Source organism: Girardinichthys multiradiatus, chromosome 1 (genome assembly GCF_021462225.1).
Source record: "Girardinichthys multiradiatus isolate DD_20200921_A chromosome 1, DD_fGirMul_XY1, whole genome shotgun sequence".
In the NCBI taxonomy this organism is placed as follows: domain Eukaryota; kingdom Metazoa; phylum Chordata; class Actinopteri; order Cyprinodontiformes; family Goodeidae; genus Girardinichthys; species Girardinichthys multiradiatus.
The window spans coordinates 33,289,391-33,307,316 of NC_061794.1; the positions used below are offsets into that span (position 1 = coordinate 33,289,391).

At 40.2% G+C, this 17,926-nt stretch overlaps 1 protein-coding gene across 11 annotated transcripts in view; it reads left to right on the forward strand.

Annotated features, from left to right (window-relative positions):
* Positions 1–17,926, forward strand: part of LOC124868191 (IQ motif and SEC7 domain-containing protein 1-like) — a 147,866-nt gene that overhangs the window by 124,611 nt on the left and 5,329 nt on the right. For 8 of the 11 annotated variants that reach the window (XM_047365103.1, XM_047365125.1, XM_047365114.1 and 5 more), the window contains 11 exons: positions 1,191–2,467; positions 2,974–3,135; positions 4,637–4,759; positions 5,104–5,270; positions 9,100–9,239; positions 11,246–11,275; positions 11,408–11,533; positions 11,623–11,722; positions 11,857–12,018; positions 12,267–12,443; positions 17,173–17,222. In XM_047365103.1, coding sequence (XP_047221059.1) covers positions 1,191–2,467; positions 2,974–3,135; positions 4,637–4,759; positions 5,104–5,270; positions 9,100–9,239; positions 11,246–11,275; positions 11,408–11,533; positions 11,623–11,722; positions 11,857–12,018; positions 12,267–12,443; positions 17,173–17,222 — 2,514 coding nt within the window. Of the gene's footprint in view, positions 1–1,190; positions 2,468–2,973; positions 3,136–4,636; positions 4,760–5,103; positions 5,271–9,099; positions 9,240–11,245; positions 11,276–11,407; positions 11,534–11,622; positions 11,723–11,856; positions 12,019–12,266; positions 12,444–17,172; positions 17,223–17,618; positions 17,681–17,926 lie in introns of all 11 variants that reach the window. The other 3 variants (XM_047365176.1, XR_007038275.1, XM_047365184.1) reach the window with 3 other exon arrangements.

Here is a 17,926-nt window from a genome sequence, read left to right on the forward strand (position 1 = left end):
AAATAATGTATGATGCTGATAATGCGCTTTGACAACTGGAAGAAACATATCGGCTGTATCATCTGTAGCTTAAAATAATAAATACAGCGCGGGTGAAAAGACACAAGAATTGGGTGCATTGACAAGCTTCTGGCATAGTTCTGGCTTGGTATTTGACCACTCTTCTTGGCAAAACTGACTTTATTTAAATTTCTGGTGAGGACCTGGCTTTTACACATAGTTCAGATTTTAAATAACACTGAGGTGCGGCCCATTCCAGGAGCTTAATGTTAGCCTTCACTATTCATTCCAAAAGTGGTTTTGATGTGTCCTAGAGATCATTGTTGTGTCCAAACCTTAACCTTCAAGGTTTTGAGTCGAGGGGTTGACAAAGAACCGGGATGGAGTCCTCGTCCTTTACTACTCCATCCACCTTTTAAACTCCACTAGTACATCCGGTAGCAAACCAGCTCATCAGCTTAATGGTGCCTCCACCACTATCTGATAGTTACTTCTGTGTATTTTGGTTTGAAAGCTTCACCTTGAGCCTGTTTTGGAGCACAGGGTAATTTCTTAGTTGGTATTCCCTCTGGCCATGGTAATAGAAAACTCAATTAACTGTTTACAGATACATTAGTGTTCCATTGGTTTTCAGTTCATTGACAGGTTTGAGCTTTTCTGGTGGTTCTTGGGTTGTTCCTGAGCATCCTAACCAACTTTGTTTTTTAGAGGGTGAATGTTTGGGTTAGATAGTTGACATTTGTATAGTATTGTGTTTTCCAATATAACAGTGAATAATCAAACACTAAAACTGGTTTTGAATGGATGAAAAAAGCCTGTAATTGCCCTTAAGAAGCCCCAAATACAACCTTAATGAAAATTTACAGACTTTGATTAAACCAATTTAAAGTACCTCTGTATCATTTCTGATACAACCAGTGGTTAAATATCCAGACAGGATTATGCCAGGAGACTTGCTGATGGCTACAAAAAAATGTGTGGTTAAGTATAATTTTCTGAGGGACATGTTATTATAATTAATACTAATAATTAATACTTGTGAGTGCTTAGACATTAGTCTCTATTTTAATTTTCAAACATGTTGATTAGGGGAAAAATTTGCAATAGATTCAAGCTTATGCCTACCCAATTGTTATAGTGCTCAGGTGGTGGTACAGATTTACCGTTAATTTCCTCCCTCCTTTACCTAGGTGGAAATGCTGGAGCGTAAATATGGTGGAAGGTTCATAACTCGGCATGCAGCTCGCACCATCCAGACAGCCTTCAGACAGTATCAGATGAACAAGAACTTTGAACGTCTCAGGAGTTCTATGTCAGAGAACCGTATGTCCAGGCGCATTGTTCTCTCTAACATGAGGATGCAGCTTTCCTTTGAGGGCCCTGAGAAAGTGCACAGCTCATACTTTGAAGGGAGGCAGGTATCCATGACAGAGGATGGCACCCCTCTGTCCATGGTGCAGTCTGAACGTGGGGACGTGGAAGTCCACCAGCAGGCAAACATGACCTCTCACCCGGCGCCACAGGCTGACCTGACAGATGCCATCACGGAGCTGGAGGATGCCTTCTCCAGACAGGTTAAGTCTCTGGCAGAGTCCATAGATGACGCGCTGAATTGTCGCAGCCTTCAGGGGGATGAGGGTCCTGACCCTGAGTCTGTGGGCTGCTCCAAGGTGCAGGGGGAAGTACCCTATCAGGTGAAGTCCCACCGCAGGCCAGCTGGACGGATACACGATGAAACTGTTGCATCGTATAGTGACGTAACATTGTTCATCGATGAGGATGACATGTCCCACTCTGCTGCTCTGAGGTCAGGAGACCAGCCGTCCAGTACAGAATCAGACTTACGTCTGCAGTCAGTAAACTCCTCCCAAGAGTACTGGCCTATTGAGTCTAAAGATGAGGGTCGTGACACAGACACAAGCTGCCGCAGCACTCCTTCTCTAGAGTGCCAAGAACAGCGTCTTAGAATGGACCATCTCCCTCTTTTGACCATAGAACCTCCCAGTGACAGTTCAGCGGAGCTCAGTGACCGCTCTGACCGCAGCTCTGTCAAACGACCGCCTGCATACGAACCTCACGGCCACATCGTGACATCGTCCCAGGCAAGTCCCAAGCACATTTCCCACGGACCACCGCCACGAGCCCCCTCCCGTGACGATGATGCGCCTCTGCGCCACCGCCACCGGCAGCTAGAAAGCCATCTGGCCATCAATGGCTCAGCAAACCGACAGAGCAAGTCTGAATCAGACTTCTCAGATGGGGACAACGACAGTATCAATAGCACATCTAACTCAAATGACACTATAAACTGCAGCTCCGAGTCCTCATCGAGGGACAGCCTGCGAGAACAGACGCTAAGTAAGCAGACCTACCATAAAGAGACTCGAAACAGCTGGGACTCACCAATCTTCAGCAATGATGTTATCCGCAAGAGACACTACCGCATTGGCCTCAATCTTTTCAACAAGTAGGTACTCAGCTGTGATAGAGCAGCTGCTTGACTTTTACCTGTGAGTACCAAGAAAATAGACTACTCAAAAACCTTTTCAAAAGCTGTGCCCTCTCTCGCTCCATAAACTGTGTCCAGTTGAGGATATCAACTGGATGCAGGAGATTGTTTTTGTTTTCCTGAGTGAGGTAAATATTGGTTAGTTGTTAGAAATAAAACTAACCCTAACTGACCGTTAAATTACAGACATATTGCTGATTAGAAGTTTGAACAAATTGTATTTAGATTTTAAGCCTTGTGAATATTTTGCTATTACCCAACTGATAATGAGAACTCAATGAGCAATTAAAACTAAATGCATAATTTTGCTCATCTCAATGATGTAATGCTTGTATGGCAAAATTAACAACTAGTCCGCCTCAAGAACTCTTCAATAGGAGTGTTCAGAGAGCTCAAGCAGGAACAGATCATTCTCTCCAAATGGGATTAAAATTGTAACATCCGGTTGCATGTTGAAATTTCAGGAAACCCGAGAAGGGCATCCAGTACTTGACAGAGCGGGGATTCATCCCTGACACACCAGTCGGTGTTGCCCACTTCCTACTTCAAAGGAAGGGGCTCAGTAGGCAGATGATTGGAGAATTTCTGGGCAATCGACAGAAACAGTTCAACAGAGATGTTTTGGAGTAAGTAGGGTTTTCTTTTATTCCCGTTTCTGAACAATTCTACCACTAAATTAAACTGAAGGAACTGATTGTATTTATGTATGTATGTGTTTTTGTATGTAACTATAGTATTAGTTGTTTTATGCTAACAAGTGGACTTGATTGTACCTAAATGTTTAGTAGCTTAAAGACCATACACTATATAACCATTTTGACAACAACTTTTTCAGGTGTGTTCAGGTTTGTAGCTTATGATACTTACATTCATGTCCATGCCTGAGGACAAGGCTGCCGAGAATGGAGCCCAAAGTAGCCATGAATGAGGAAGTCACATTTACGTTGTGTCATTTATTCTGTGAGGAGGAAGTCTAGAGAAATGTTGACTGAGAGCAGTAGCTTGGAGACCTAACAAATCAGCAATCCGCCCAGGAATTTAAATGTGTTCTATAATAATCCCAGTCTGTTTGTAATTCATAACAGTGCCAAATGGTTGAGTGGGAGGAAAAAAATCTAATTCAATAGAATCTGGGATCATCCAGGTAGACTTTGCAATTTCTGCTTCAGTGTTGACCAGTACTTTTACTCTAATGTGCATGAGCATGAATGCTTCCAGTTCTTCACAAAAACAGTGTGTCACCCCAAACTTTATATTTGAGAGCATGCAGTGCTTGTGCCCGTCTTACTTTTTTCCGCAAAACAAATCTGTGTTTTATTCCTGAGGGTATACTACACTACAGTAATATAGCTGTCAAAATGTTACACCACTCAAACCCAGTAAGTCTGTTTGCAGGTAGTTTCCCCATAAAAACATGTTGTTTAAGGTCACTTTAGGGAAATGCTAAAAATATGATGGTTGGAAAATTATTATAATACAAACAGCATCTCCAGTCAAATGTTCTTTCCTTCATTTGGGTCTGATAAGAATTGATTCTGCTAGAGCTAATCTTTGTTTGTAATTAGGCATAAGAGGTTCGTGGAAAGTGGTTGATTTATTTAATAAAATGATCAGTGGACATCAGCAGATGTGTTGTAATAACAGAGGACACAAAAAACGATTTTGCCCCGAATTAATCAGGTAAGAATACCTGTTCTTATCTGATTAATTTATGCTCACCAACAAGCTGCGTTGTTGGTCTGGCTGTTAACTTCCCGCTAGACCTATCTGTAGTAGCCTGGGCACGAACTGGTGTATTATCTTCGTCCCTCTGCTTTGTGTTGGTCCTTTCTTTAAATACAAGATTCCAATCGTAATATAATCCATGGGCAAGTGCTTCGGTATAATTTTTTTAAATAATTTATCCGGTTTGAAAAACAATGGAAAGGCCTAGTGTGATTTATTTATTATTCATACTATTAAGAATTTTCCAGGTTTTCTGTCTCTAAAATAGAATTTTAGATGTTTAAATTTGATACTCTTAATACTCTTAAACACTGTTAAAAATGTATTTTCTTAAAACAACAGCTTTCTGTGTTTATGAATAACTTTCCTTTTTTATGTCCGTCCTCTCTCCTCATGTACCAGCTGTGTGGTAGATGAAATGGACTTCCAGGGCATGGAGCTAGATGAGGCCCTCAGGAAGTTTCAGAACCACATCCGTGTCCAAGGGGAAGCTCAGAAGGTGGAGCGGCTCATTGAAGCTTTCAGGTTAGACTAAAGCTACCGCTTGACTCTTAAAAATATATAACAAACCACTAGTAAAGCTCACAATGATGTTTCAATTCTGATGTTCAAACCAATAAAAGTAAAACACTAGAAACTGTCATTTTAATGTTTATATTCACAGCTGAATAAAATAATATAAATCTACCTTATTCCTCTATTGTTTATAAACATTTTGGTACATGAAGAGAACCTTTTTCAGCATTACTTCTGCTTTCCTCGAACAGTGTTGAAAATATTTCCCCATCATTAAAGGCATCTGATCTGTGTGTTTGTGTGCGTTGTTGTCTGAACACGGTTTGTGAACTGATATGCTTTTACATCTTTAGCCAGCGGTACTGCATCTGTAACCCCACGGTGGTGCGACAGTTCAGGAACCCTGACACCATCTTCATCCTGGCCTTCGCCATCATCCTTCTTAACACTGACATGTACAGCCCAAACGTCAAGCCAGAGAGGAAAATGAAACTGGAAGACTTCATCAAGAATTTAAGAGGTATGAGCAATAAATAATAATGTTTATTATTATACAATCAAGTATTTTTTGACATTTTGTCCGTGTATTTTACAAAACTTAATTCTTGTAATTGAGCTAAAAGGTTTGGCTATATTTCTTACTGTCCTCTTCTTAAATGAAACTTAAAATAATTTGGAGAAAACCACAAGGAAAAACTACCTTACAGGAAGCTAAAGTTCTGCTGCCCCTCCTCTCATTAAAAGCAGACTTTGGCCAATAATAGATCTGTTCAGAAAAGAAGCCGCTCCACCAGGCTGGTAAAGAAATATAGATGTGCTCGCATGTTTCTCCCAGGGGTGGAACATTGGAGTCATCACTGTCCTGCTGCAATAGTTAAGTGTCTATGATGACAATACTGGAAAATTCAGAGTTCAGAGAAAGTTTACTAGAACTGATGTTACATTTGGTTCCTACTATTGTTTTAGCATTGCAGTTCTCCTCTGCATCATAGCTCCCTTTGATTTTTGGGAAATGGCAGTTATATGGGAAGAAACTTGTGCCATCAGAAACCGAATTTGAATTCCTCAGACTGAATCTGTATTTGTGTAATTTGAAATAAAATGCATTGGTCGCTACATGCATGCTCAGTATGAGGGATTGCTGCAAAGTCAACGCCACTGACTCCACTGTCTCTACATGCTCATCCAGGAGGAGTGAATGCTGCAAGTCACTGACTGGATGCAATCTGCTGGGTTTCTTTAGATAGAAAAACTTTTTATCCAATTTGAATAAAAAGCTAACTCCGACTGCACTGTTCAATTGTTAGTATTTATTGGCATGTATGTACCTGTTGTGAAGTGCCTTGAGACGACATGTGTTGTGAATTGTCACTATATAAATAAACTGAATTGAATTGGTTTGAAAATGAATTTCACTAAACTGAAACTGAATATAATGGTTTAAAACTGAATTAGTTTTCTTTGAAAATTGCTTTGCTTTGTATTGAAAATTCAGTTTGATTGCTTTCACTTTATGCTCCTAAATTCAGTTTTTGTGTCACACATCCGGGTCCTTGAAGCCACAGATTAATCAAACACAGATTTACTGATTCACGGATGTCATCCACTATTGCTGTGTCCAAATTCAGGACTGCACCCTTTTGAAGGACGCATTTGTAGGCTGATAACGTCCTGGATGAGGCGACGAATGCTGTCCAATCTCCAAGGTTCCAATAAATGCGTCCATCTTATCCCCAGATTTGAAGGATGGGTCCGGTGTATCCTCCGTCTCCCACCCTATCCCATGATTCATTGCAGGTAGAAGTAGATTGTTTAAACGAAAGTAGCAAAGGCCGGAGGAGAGAGAAAAGCTGTGAATAAAATTGGATATATTGGATTCTGTGAAACAACTGAACTTTAACGAAGTTTTTAGACAAGAATGTAGTTGTGTAAACCTAAAATATCTGATCAGTTTATCAAGATATCGCTTAATTGCACCGATGTGTTCGTCCGCTGCCCCAGCAGCCGCTCGCCTTGCCAGCTCTCAACTGACCGGGTGGTTGAGGTGCGCTAAACCCCAAGAGAACAGCTGACTCCCGGCACAATGTTTTCAAACTCCCGCTGGGTTTCCCCAATGGGTGGAAGTTAGACAGATATAATTCAGTCAGATTAAATCTAATATTAATGTTTGGTTTATTTATAATAATAATAATTATTATTATAATGCTCTGCAAATAAACTGATTTAAACTTTGTTCCTAAAGTTAATATGTTAGCGTTTAAGTTGTTGAAAGCTTTACAAATAAATTAAACAAATGGTATTTGTCATGAATGTATATTAATAAGTGTTAGATTTTTATATCTATGAACACAAAAAATATTTTATTATTATATTTATTATTTTAAATGGCTGAATAATGAACAAGATCATAAAACAATAACATTTTTAAACAAAACAGCATTATAAGGCATCAGCAATATGTAAAAGGGTAAATAAAAACCATGTAGTTATTTACAGTAGAGACAGCGTTATTAACCTTCAGGCACCATTTGTTCGGCTTCACAGCTCTGCGCTTCACGCTAACACGGTTGCTAGGCAACAGAAGTTACGCTGAGGTAAGGGAAAGAGAAACGCAGACCGACGTAACTCCGGCGGCACACACTGCTAATGTGGCATGTTTAGCTAATAGCTACAGGTTGCATAAGTGTTGCTGTTTGACCATCATTTGTTTACATGACGCTTCTTATAGATGCTCATTTGACTCGGTGATTGACATCCGCCAAACTCATAAATGCTGCACTGCTCCAGCTCAACATGCCGTGAAGGAAGTTTAACCTGATGTGAAACGTAAATCGATGAATCTGTGTTTGATTAATCTGTGGCCATCCTCAAGGACCCGGATGTGTGACACAAAAAACTGAATTTTGGAACTGAAATTGAATTTCAGACTTGAAAGTGACAGTAGTCAAACTGAATTTTTAATACAACGAAATACATTTTAAAAGCAAATGAATTCAGTTTCAAACCATAAAATTCAGTTTCAGTTTAGTCAAATTCATTTTCAAACCAATGCGTTTCATTTCAAAGTACACAAATACAAATTCAGTCAGAACAATTCAAATTCAGTTTCTGATGGCACAAGTTTCTTCCCATACAGTTAAAGGTGGCCTGGTGAATTAGGCTAAGAGGTTCAAGACTGGCTATATTTCTTGGCACGTCTGCTAAAATGTGTAACATGCCCTAAATCACCGTAAATTGCAGTAGCATAATCTCACGTTTTAAATCTTAAAAATATTAAACACTTGAGAATGTTTATTAATTTTTCCAACCCCTTTTAATAGGAAAGCACTTCTCAGTCTTCTCACTTCTACAGACTTCACCTGTAGCATTTCACAAGGTTGGAGCATACCGAGAGGAGGAATCTTTGATTATTCCTCTTATTCCTGGGTCCTTTTCTTTCTTCAGGTCTGTGGAAAAGAGTGAGATACTTATCCACATATTCATCTTTTACTTCACTCCAGACCCACCTGAAGGTGTTTGTTGTCAAAACATTCAGTCTTGGTCTTATCTGACCAAAGCAGTTAAAATCCCTACATAATTTAGTAGAGTTCATGTTTACATTTATGATAGTAGAATAGAAAAGTCTTTCCCAGGCTTCACTACCCATCTACTGGTTTGCTTTGGACTGGACTAGCATCTAATAGTTATCATGGATACTTGAAAATGCCAAAATGCAACTCTTTGGTGTAGACCATAATTGTGAGCTTTGGAGATTTCTGTTACCTTCCCTACTATCCTGTTAACTGTGCTCAGTGACAGGATAAATATATGTTCTCATCCAGCCTGGTGGTCAGTGCCTAAAAGAAATTGGTCTCCTTGTCACTGCTTATTTATACCCCAGGAAGACAGGAAGTCATTAATAACTCATAAGAAGTTCCAAAACTGGGATCAACTCAAAATGTTAATTACAAATGAAAAACTAAACTTTTTTGCTGATGTTTTACCAATAACAGTTATTGCTTAAAGTTGGTTTTTCCTTGGTTGAATACCTAAAATCAAATTTTTAAATATATTTCAGTGTGGGATTTTGCTGCTGCAACAAGGTCTGAATTTATTTTAAAGTGTTTTGCACATCTTTACCATGAAGGCCAATAAATGTGCTGTGATGGTGACTGTAACTCCTTCCAATTAATTTACCTACCATTAATCTGTAATCTTTTGGTATAATATCAGTGTGGATGCTTTTTTCTTCTAATGGAAGAGAGTTAAGATCGTCTCCCACAATGTCTTCCACAATATTTGTTGAAAAAAATTTATAAATCCTTTTGCATATGTTTGGTGTGGTAACTCAGGTCTTGTGTGTTTCTCAGGTGTGGATGATGGAGAGGACATACCCAGAGAGACTCTCGTTGGTATCTATGAGAGGATTCGTAAGCGAGAGCTTAAGACCAATGAAGACCATGTGTCACAGGTGCAGAAGGTGGAGAAGCTCATAGTCGGAAAGAAACCAGTGAGTAATGCCAGTTGTTTTACCATTGAGGTCATAGGGTTGTTTATATATTCGTGTTTCTATTTTTAGCTGCATTGAAGAGATTGGTCTTTGGGACATATGTGGTCATGCAGATGCAACAGTTGTTTCCTAATTACTCTCACAATCTAAAATTATGTTTTATATATGGAATCTGGACTTTCCTGTGCAGCTCTAGTTCTCAAATTACTGAGTTTGGGAAACATGAAGAAATAGTCTAGAAAGGTCATGCATGCCTTTGGCTACAGTTGTGAAATTACTGGCATGTCCGGGTTTAGGCCTTCATGCTGGTGATTTTAACACACCCAAAGCCCTTGAGAGGTGCCGCCCAGTGCAGCAGTGCTGATAAAACAAATGGTTAGACGCCACCATATTGTCGCATTATAGAAACTACATGATTTCAGAGAAAGGTAACTGCAGTGCTAACCCACACTGAGGCCAAGGTTATTTGTATATTCAACTGAAACTGTTTCCAAATTTGGATCTGGCGAAGCTTCATCTTGTCAGCAGTGAACGCAGGACTATTATTCTGCTTTGTTCTGCGTTTAGTTCTGTCTCTGTCATGTGTTAAGGGTAAAACTGTGACTAACCACTTCAGCCCTGCAAGAGAGGCTGAGCAAAACTTTTTTCTATGTTCACTCTACTTGGGTAAAAGTGAATTTATTCATGTTCATAGTTCACCACCTAAACATTCTGATCTAAAGTCACACACCTGATATGAAATAGTTTGTTTTTTTCCATTTATTAATCTTTTTCACATAGTCTTTGAAATATGTAGATCATGATAACAGTTATAAATGAACATATTTCATTTTATAACATTTGACACTTTGCCTTAATATATTTAAATCTGTTTAGTTCTTTGTTTTTCTTTTGGCTTTCTTTGCAAGACTGTATTTTATTATGGCCAAATTCCTCCCAAAAACTGCTCTGTCACATATTTTTCTATTTTACTTGTCAGAAAACAAAATGAGTGTAAAATTATTACTAAAAAGCTACACATTACAGCTTTTTCATTGCATTTGTGCAGCTTTGTGGGCTATATGTTCTTGATGGTTAGAGAGAAAAGTTAGAAGTGATAGAATTCATCAAGGTTCAGGTTCCTTTCTCTGCTCATCTCTGTGAACACACTCCCTGCCTGCAGCAACTCAGAATAATACTTTTGTTGATTAGCACATGAGGCTTCTGTTTACATTGTTAGGTTTAAAGCGAAGAGGAAGGCTTCCATGATTCATATCAGTTCCCCACAATGCCCAAAATCATGCACATACTCGAGCTCTTACTTTTGAGGGGAAATGTAAAATGTAAGTTTGCCCCCAAATAATCACAGTTTACATCCTTCGTTCAGTCCTGAGGAGCGCATTAACACCACTTATGAACAGATCTGTGTACCACATTGTTTAGAGGACCATAACAAATTTAAGTGAAGTGTTTCAATATAATTCTTCTGCTCTAATAGAAATCATTAACTGCATCAAAACATGACCCCTGAGTATGTTTCATGCCTTTTTCACTCTACGTGCAACACTTTCCATTGAGTCTAGGTGCCTTACTAGGAACTAAATGGGTGTAATATTTATTATAGTTTTTCTGCCTGTATGTTTATACTGTGATTTTTATACATTTTCATGTTATTTTGCTTTACTTTTACTTTTGGCTGATTAGTTTAACTGGGGGTTGTGTCTTCTAATAGTGTTTGGCATTTCACTATTACTCCTTTCTGGTTCTGTCAGGGCCAGAGCTGTTTTATTTGTGCTCAAATACAACAAAGAGAATTAAATGAAAATATTGTTAAAAACAAACACGGCCCTTTCACCTAGCTGCAAATTTGAAAGATAATCTTGGAAACCCATCTAGGTATTTATCATCATAATATTAAGGTCCAAGACTGTTTTATGGAAGGGAATTAAAAAAAAAAAGGTTGTATTTTATTTTAACAATAACTGAGAAGTAACTACAGTATATGACATTTTCTGTCCTCTGCTTAGATTGGATCCCTCCACCATGGTCTGGGTTGTGTAAGTAGTCTATTTATCTTAATAACTGATTTTGACTTATCCATGCTTCTGTTCCCTGTTATTCTGTGGACTGAGGCAAAAATACCCTCTAAAGTGTTTGTGGGTATTTTTTTTTTTTTTTTTGCTATGTAGGTGCTGTCGCTGCCCCATCGCCGTTTGGTGTGTTACTGTCGCCTGTTTGAAGTGCCAGACCCCAACAAGCCTCAGAAGTTGGGTCTGCATCAGCGGGAGATCTTCCTGTTCAATGACCTCCTAGTGGTAAAAGCCCTTGGCTCTTCCCCTCTCCCTCTTTGCTCTTTCTCACTCTTCCAGCCCAGGCCCTTAAAACAATCTCTTTGTGATTTTAGGTAACAAAGATTTTCCAGAAGAAGAAAAATTCGGTTACATACAGCTTCCGACAGTCCTTCTCTCTGTACGGGATGCAAGTGATGCTGTTTGAAAATCAGTGTAAGTGTTTCCTATGTTTACATCACATAGGGTGATGAAGCCATTATATTATTCAGACCTTCCTAACTTTGGAAAAACTCACACATATTATTGAACTGAAAGCTTTGTAAATTGCTTTTCCTCTCATTTTTCAGATTACCCAAATGGAATTAGACTTACATCAGCAATACCAGGTGCAGACATAAAAGTGCTCATCAACTTTAACGCACCCAACCCCCAGGACCGCAAGAAGTTCACAGACGACCTGCGAGAGTCAATTGCAGAGGTCCAGGAAATGGAGAAATACAGAATAGAGTGTGAGCTGACTATTTTGCCCCTCCGATACCCCCATCTCTTTCTCTGGCTAATTAAACATAATCAAGGCAGGGACCTATTATTCAGCTGCTCCAGTTAATAAGAGTAAATTACAAGAGCTCACGGCATGGCTCAGAATATTCTGGACATGCAGAGGTGGTTTTACAATAAAGCGCAGGATGATAAAATGTCTTTATGTCAGTAAATTCCTGGTCACTAACCCCAGTGTCTCCATGGTTCGTTTCCACAGCCGAGCTGGAGAAGCAGAAGGGGGTGGTGAGGCCCAGCATGTCGCAAAGCTCTGGCCTGAAGAAGGAAGCCGGCAATGGGGGCATGAACCGCGCCAGTCTGGATGACAGTTACGCCATGGGTGAGGGTCTGAAGAGGAGCGCCCTCAGCAGCTCCCTGCGGGACCTCTCAGAAGCAGGTAGAGCCAAAACATGATGCTTGTGATTTGTCAGCTGGTTTTTGCAAGGAAAGAAAGAATTTTTACTTTTTTTAATTCTCCTCTCTGTCGAGACGTTTAAGAGGATAAAAATAGCAAAATGTTGTCACTGCACCATACATACATTTTGAAGTTTTTCTCGTTCCAAATCCATTACCTCACTCGGGATTTGATGGTTTGGTTTAGAAGCTTTTTCAGGGAATACAGTGTCTTCCAAAGGAATTCATATCATTTGAACTTGTTCCCTATTTGTCAGGTTACAACCAGAACTTTCAGTACATTTTATTTGAATTTTTAATGATAGACAATCACAAAGTTGTGCATATTTAACGGAAAGAAAACTGTTGTATTTTTTTCCAATTTAAATAAATAAAAATCTGAAACATCTATATTTCTATTCAGCCCCCTTGACTCTGATAACCCTATGTGAAACCAATGCTACCAATTGTCGTCCGAAGTCACCAAATTAAAATAAAAGGGGTCCAGCTCTGAGAAATTCAAATTCAAAAACACTATTAATCCCAAAGGGAAATTAAATCTGGTTGTTGCTCATATTATGAAGGTTTCTTCAAAGAGCCGTTGTAGATGCTGATGGCTGTGGGCAGGAAGGATCTCCTGTAGCGCTCCGTCTTACAGCAGATCTGAAGAAGCCTCTGACTGAAGACACTCTGTTGTTGTAGGACAGTCTCATGAAGAGGATGCTCAGGGTTCTCCATAATGTTCTTCATTTATGAAGAATCCTTCTTTGCACAATGATCTCCAGAGGTTCCAGAGGAGTCCCCAGAACAGAGCCAGCCTTTTTTATCAACTTGTTGAGCTTTTTTAAGTCCCTGGCTCTGATGCTGCTTCCCCAGCAGATGATGGTAGAAGAGATCACACTCTCCACAACAGACTTAATAGAAGATATGCAGCATCTTGCTGCAAACACCAAAGGACCTAAGCTTCCTCAAGAAGTACAGTCTGCTCTGTCCCTTCTTGTAGATGGCTTCACAGTTGCATCTCCACTCTAGTCTGTTGTCCAGGTGAACACCGAGGTATTTATACTCCTCCACCACCTCCACTTCTTCTCCCGTGATAGAAATAGTTTTTGACTTATTCCTGTTTCTCTTAAAATCTACAATCATCTCCTTTGTTTTAGTCACGTTCAAAATGAGATGATTGTTTCCACACCATGCCACAAAGCGGTCCACCACCTTCCTGTACTCAGCTTCTTGTCCATCTTTGATCCACCCCACGACTGCAGAATCATCCGAGTATTTCTGCAGATGACAGGAGTCTATCTTGTACTGGAAGTCTGAGGTGTACAGAGTGAAAAGGAATGGTGAGAGTACAGTCCCCTGTGGTGCTCCTGTGCTGCTGACTACCTGGTTAGACTCACAACCCTTCAGTCTCACAAACTGTGGTCTGTTTGTCAGGTAGTCTTTGATCCAGGAGATTGTTGAGGCCTCCACCTGAGTCTTCTGGAGTTTCTGACAAAGCAAATCAGGTTGGATTGTATTAAATGCACTGGAGAAATCAAAGAACATGATCCTCACAGTGCTGCTGGCTTTGTCCAGATGACAGTGGGTTTGTTGAAGCAGGTGTATGATGGCATCTTCAACTCCAACTCCACAGCGATAAGCAAACTGAAGGGGGTCCTGATGGTTTACTGTTTGCTTACTCAGGTGGGCCAACAGGAGTCTCTCTAGGACCTTCATGATGTGGGATGTCAGGGCAACAGGTCTATAGTCATTGAGGACTGATGGGTGAGTTTTCTTTGGTACTGGAACAAGACAGGAGGTCTTCCACAACACCGGAACCTTCTTCTGGGCCAGGCTAAGGTTGAAGAGGTGCTGCAGAATCCCACAGAGCTGCTCTGCACAGGCCTTCAGGACTCTAGGGCTGACACCATGTGGACCTGACCTGCAGCCTTATTCCGATTCAGTCTCTCCAGTTGTCTCTTCACCTAACTTCTTGAGATACACAGGTGGAAGGGGGAAGCAAAGGAAGCATCAGCATCTTCTGATATGGTTGAAGACAAACATGTAGAAGCAGAAGGGTCTAGGGCTGAGGTGAAAGATAAAAAATGTGAGGTGTTACTGGACAGCTGTGGGTCCTGTGTGTCAAAGGAAGGTGGGGTGTCTGTTTGGCTGTGAGCAGGAGAGGAGGATGCGAAGCTTGTTTCTGAACTGAACCTATTGAAGAATGTGTTCAGTTCATTGGCTCTGTTCAGACCTTCATCGGTCCGATCATCCCTCTGCCTGAAGCCCGTGATCTTCTTCATCCTTGTCCACACATCTCTGATATTGTTTTGCTGGAGCTTGGTCTCCATATAGAATTTCGCCGCATTTTTTAGAATTTTTTTAAATTGTATCTAAGTTTAAATCCAGCTGTTCTGTGAAGGCCTCAGAGATTTGTTAGAGAACAAACAGCATCACGAAGACCAAGAAACACAGCAGACTCAGAGATAAAGTTGAGAAGAAATTTAAACCCAGGTTAAGTTATAAAACAATATGCCAACCTTAAAACATCCCATGGTGCATCGTTCAGTTAATTGTCCACCTAATCTTTTAGGGAAAAGAGAGTATTCATAAGTGAGATTCATGTTGCTCTGGGGAAGCTGCAGAGATCCGCAGGTCACTGGGAGAATCTGTCGTTGGTTGCAAAAAACTGTTTGCAGTTTGCAATACGCCTTATAAGGGACACAGCAAATCGGTGAAAGAAGGTTCTCTGGTCAACTGAGGCCAAAATTCAAGTTTTTGACCTATATGCAAAACATGTGGGGAAAAACTACTTATCCTGAACAAATCATTATCCTGAACACACCATCCCTAGTGTTAAAGAACAACAGTGGCAGCAGCATCATGCTGTGGAGATGGTATTGCTTCCCAGGGACAGCTGAGTTTGCCAGAGCTAATGAGAAGATGGATGGAGCTACGTACAAGGCAGTGCTGGAAAAATATCTGTAAAAGAATCGAGACCAAGGCAGAGGTTCAGCATTCACCAGTATGGCCTTAACTAGAGCAAGCAATGGAATAATTTAGGTCACTATAGAATCATGTGTTATAATGGCCCAGTCAAGGTTAGATCTAAATCCAGTTGGAGATCTAAGGCTCTGTGTTTACTAATGGTTTCCATCAAATCTCAATGAGCCTTTTTTCCAGAGAACAATGGACAAAAGTATCCCACTCTATACGTGCGAAGCTGGTAGAGAGATGCCTGAAAAGACTTGCAGCTGTAATTGAAGTAAAAGGTTGGTCTAAGAACACGAAGTACGTACTTAGTGAGGCTGAATAAAAATGTAAAAATGTAAATAAATAAAGTCAAGTACAATTTTCCCACCACTTTACAATTATTCTCTACTTTGTGTTGGTGTATCACATAAAATCCTAATACAATACCTGACAAAATGTGGCAAAGTTCAAATGGTACAAATGTTTTTCCAGCACTGTGTTTCAGAGGGACTTCATGGCCTGTTTAAGGAAAGGTTTACCAATGCAGCTTTTTAACGCTTATTCCTCATAAATAAGGAAACAGTTGGGCAGTTCTCACTCCTTTTTATTTGAATACATTTCTTTCTAAACATCTTACCATTCTTATAATTGCTTATTTTTTGTTCCCAAGCATTTTTGCATTCCTTAGTTTGTTTTTATCCAAAGACATTTAACACAAGCACATTATGTTTTACTCAGAAGTCCCATGCTGTCTCCTTTCACCTGTCTGAGCAGTAACAAGATAAAGATAGTCTTTGCATTAAAAATCACCCCAAATTCACATATGTCAGTGTGTATAACTGCTTCAGAAGCAGGAATCCATGTCATTTATTACAAACAACAGCTATGTGAAGTTATCAAGTGATTAACTTGATAACATGATGAAATCCAGTTAGGGGTCTGCCTCACAGTTTTGAATATAAGATTTCTTGTTGTATTGATCGACCCTCAGTGGGAAACACCAGGTCAGATAGTCCATAGACTTCCCTTTGCCCTCCTGTCTCCTGTGTTTTTTCTGTGCAGGATGTGGCATGTTAGTGGGATCATTTTTGTTTGTTTTCCTTTTTTCCCCATACTCCATTTCAAATGTATTTTACTGTCCATACACATCAGGTATTTTCCTCTTTATGTGTAATTATTGGTCATATATCACTGGCTGAGTGGGCCCTAAAGTTTTAACCTCAGACCTGGGTATGCCCGCATATTGAATGTGCACCAGCCACAGTTTTGCTTCTGATCTGTTTCCTGCTTTGTGACTCTCGCTGAGACTGGCTTTAATAATTTTTTTTTAATTTTTTTGCCGTCCCTGAGCTTTAAGAATAAGTTGTCTCAATTTACTCAAGAGAAAAATCTCTTGGAAATTTTGCTCCGCTATGAACCCTGTGACAGGATTTAGAAATTACCTTAGAACTGCGAATCTCCTCATGCAAACTAAATTTAGAGCTTAAACATAATACAAAATCCAGCTGGTCCAGCTGTTTTTTTTTTTTTTTTTACTGATTCCCAGTTTGACTTCAGAGTAAAGAAAACTAAAGCTCCACCTCCCCACCACCTCCTCTCAGACCTGAACGTCCCTCTGTCCATCCTCCCTCTATCTCTCGTCTTTGGACCTTACTCACCGTCACAATCAACTGCGCCGCCCCCCACTCCCCCCTATGATTTTGGGCGGCCGAAACGTCTGTAGTCGATCCAGGAAGTGCTGTCGATCTCTAATCTCTGGTATTGCATGTCTCGGGCAGGCAAGCGGGGGCGTCGCAGCAGTGCAGGATCACTAGACAGCAATATGGAAGTAAGTTGGAAGCAGCTGGTATCCGAGCTCCTCTTTCTCTGTGATGATGTGCACTGTGAAACACTCCATTTATTTTTTTGGTCTTACACCTCCTTTGCTTCATAGACTCCAGTCCATGTGTTTGGATCATTTATTTTTCTTGATGGGATGCCTTATAACCTGCTTGCCTCAGTTAGTGTGCATGCATGGGTTGCTTGTCTCCCCTCTTCTTTTTTATGGAAGCCAGAGATCTCCTGTTTTGGTCATGCTATATGACCAATATACACTCTATCCTCAAACAAGCATGACTCCCACTAATGCCTCCTCTGATCCCTTCCCCTTCTTCCCTTGTCGCCTGTCTCTGTCTTTCATTCAGTCACATCCCAGCGGTTTTCATTTGGTTTTTCTCTTTGGCAGGGTGGTAGCTCTGAAAGACACTAGGAAACTCTTCATTTCCTGCAGCCCCTCTCCCTGTCTGGGTCTGTCTTTTATTTTTTCCTCTTATCCAAAACTTTTCTTAGATGCTGTAAGGTTCAGGGAGGGGTGTAGCCTTCATAATAAGCCATGGGCTTCACACAGATTAAAAGATGTAAAGATGTGGATTTCATTCATTCATTTTGCACCCATTTCATGTATTCATGAGTCAAAATGTAGAATCCTGGAAATCTTACAGTGCAAACGCTGTTTCCTCAGTCTTAGATGAAGCATGGCAAAGAAGAAAATTA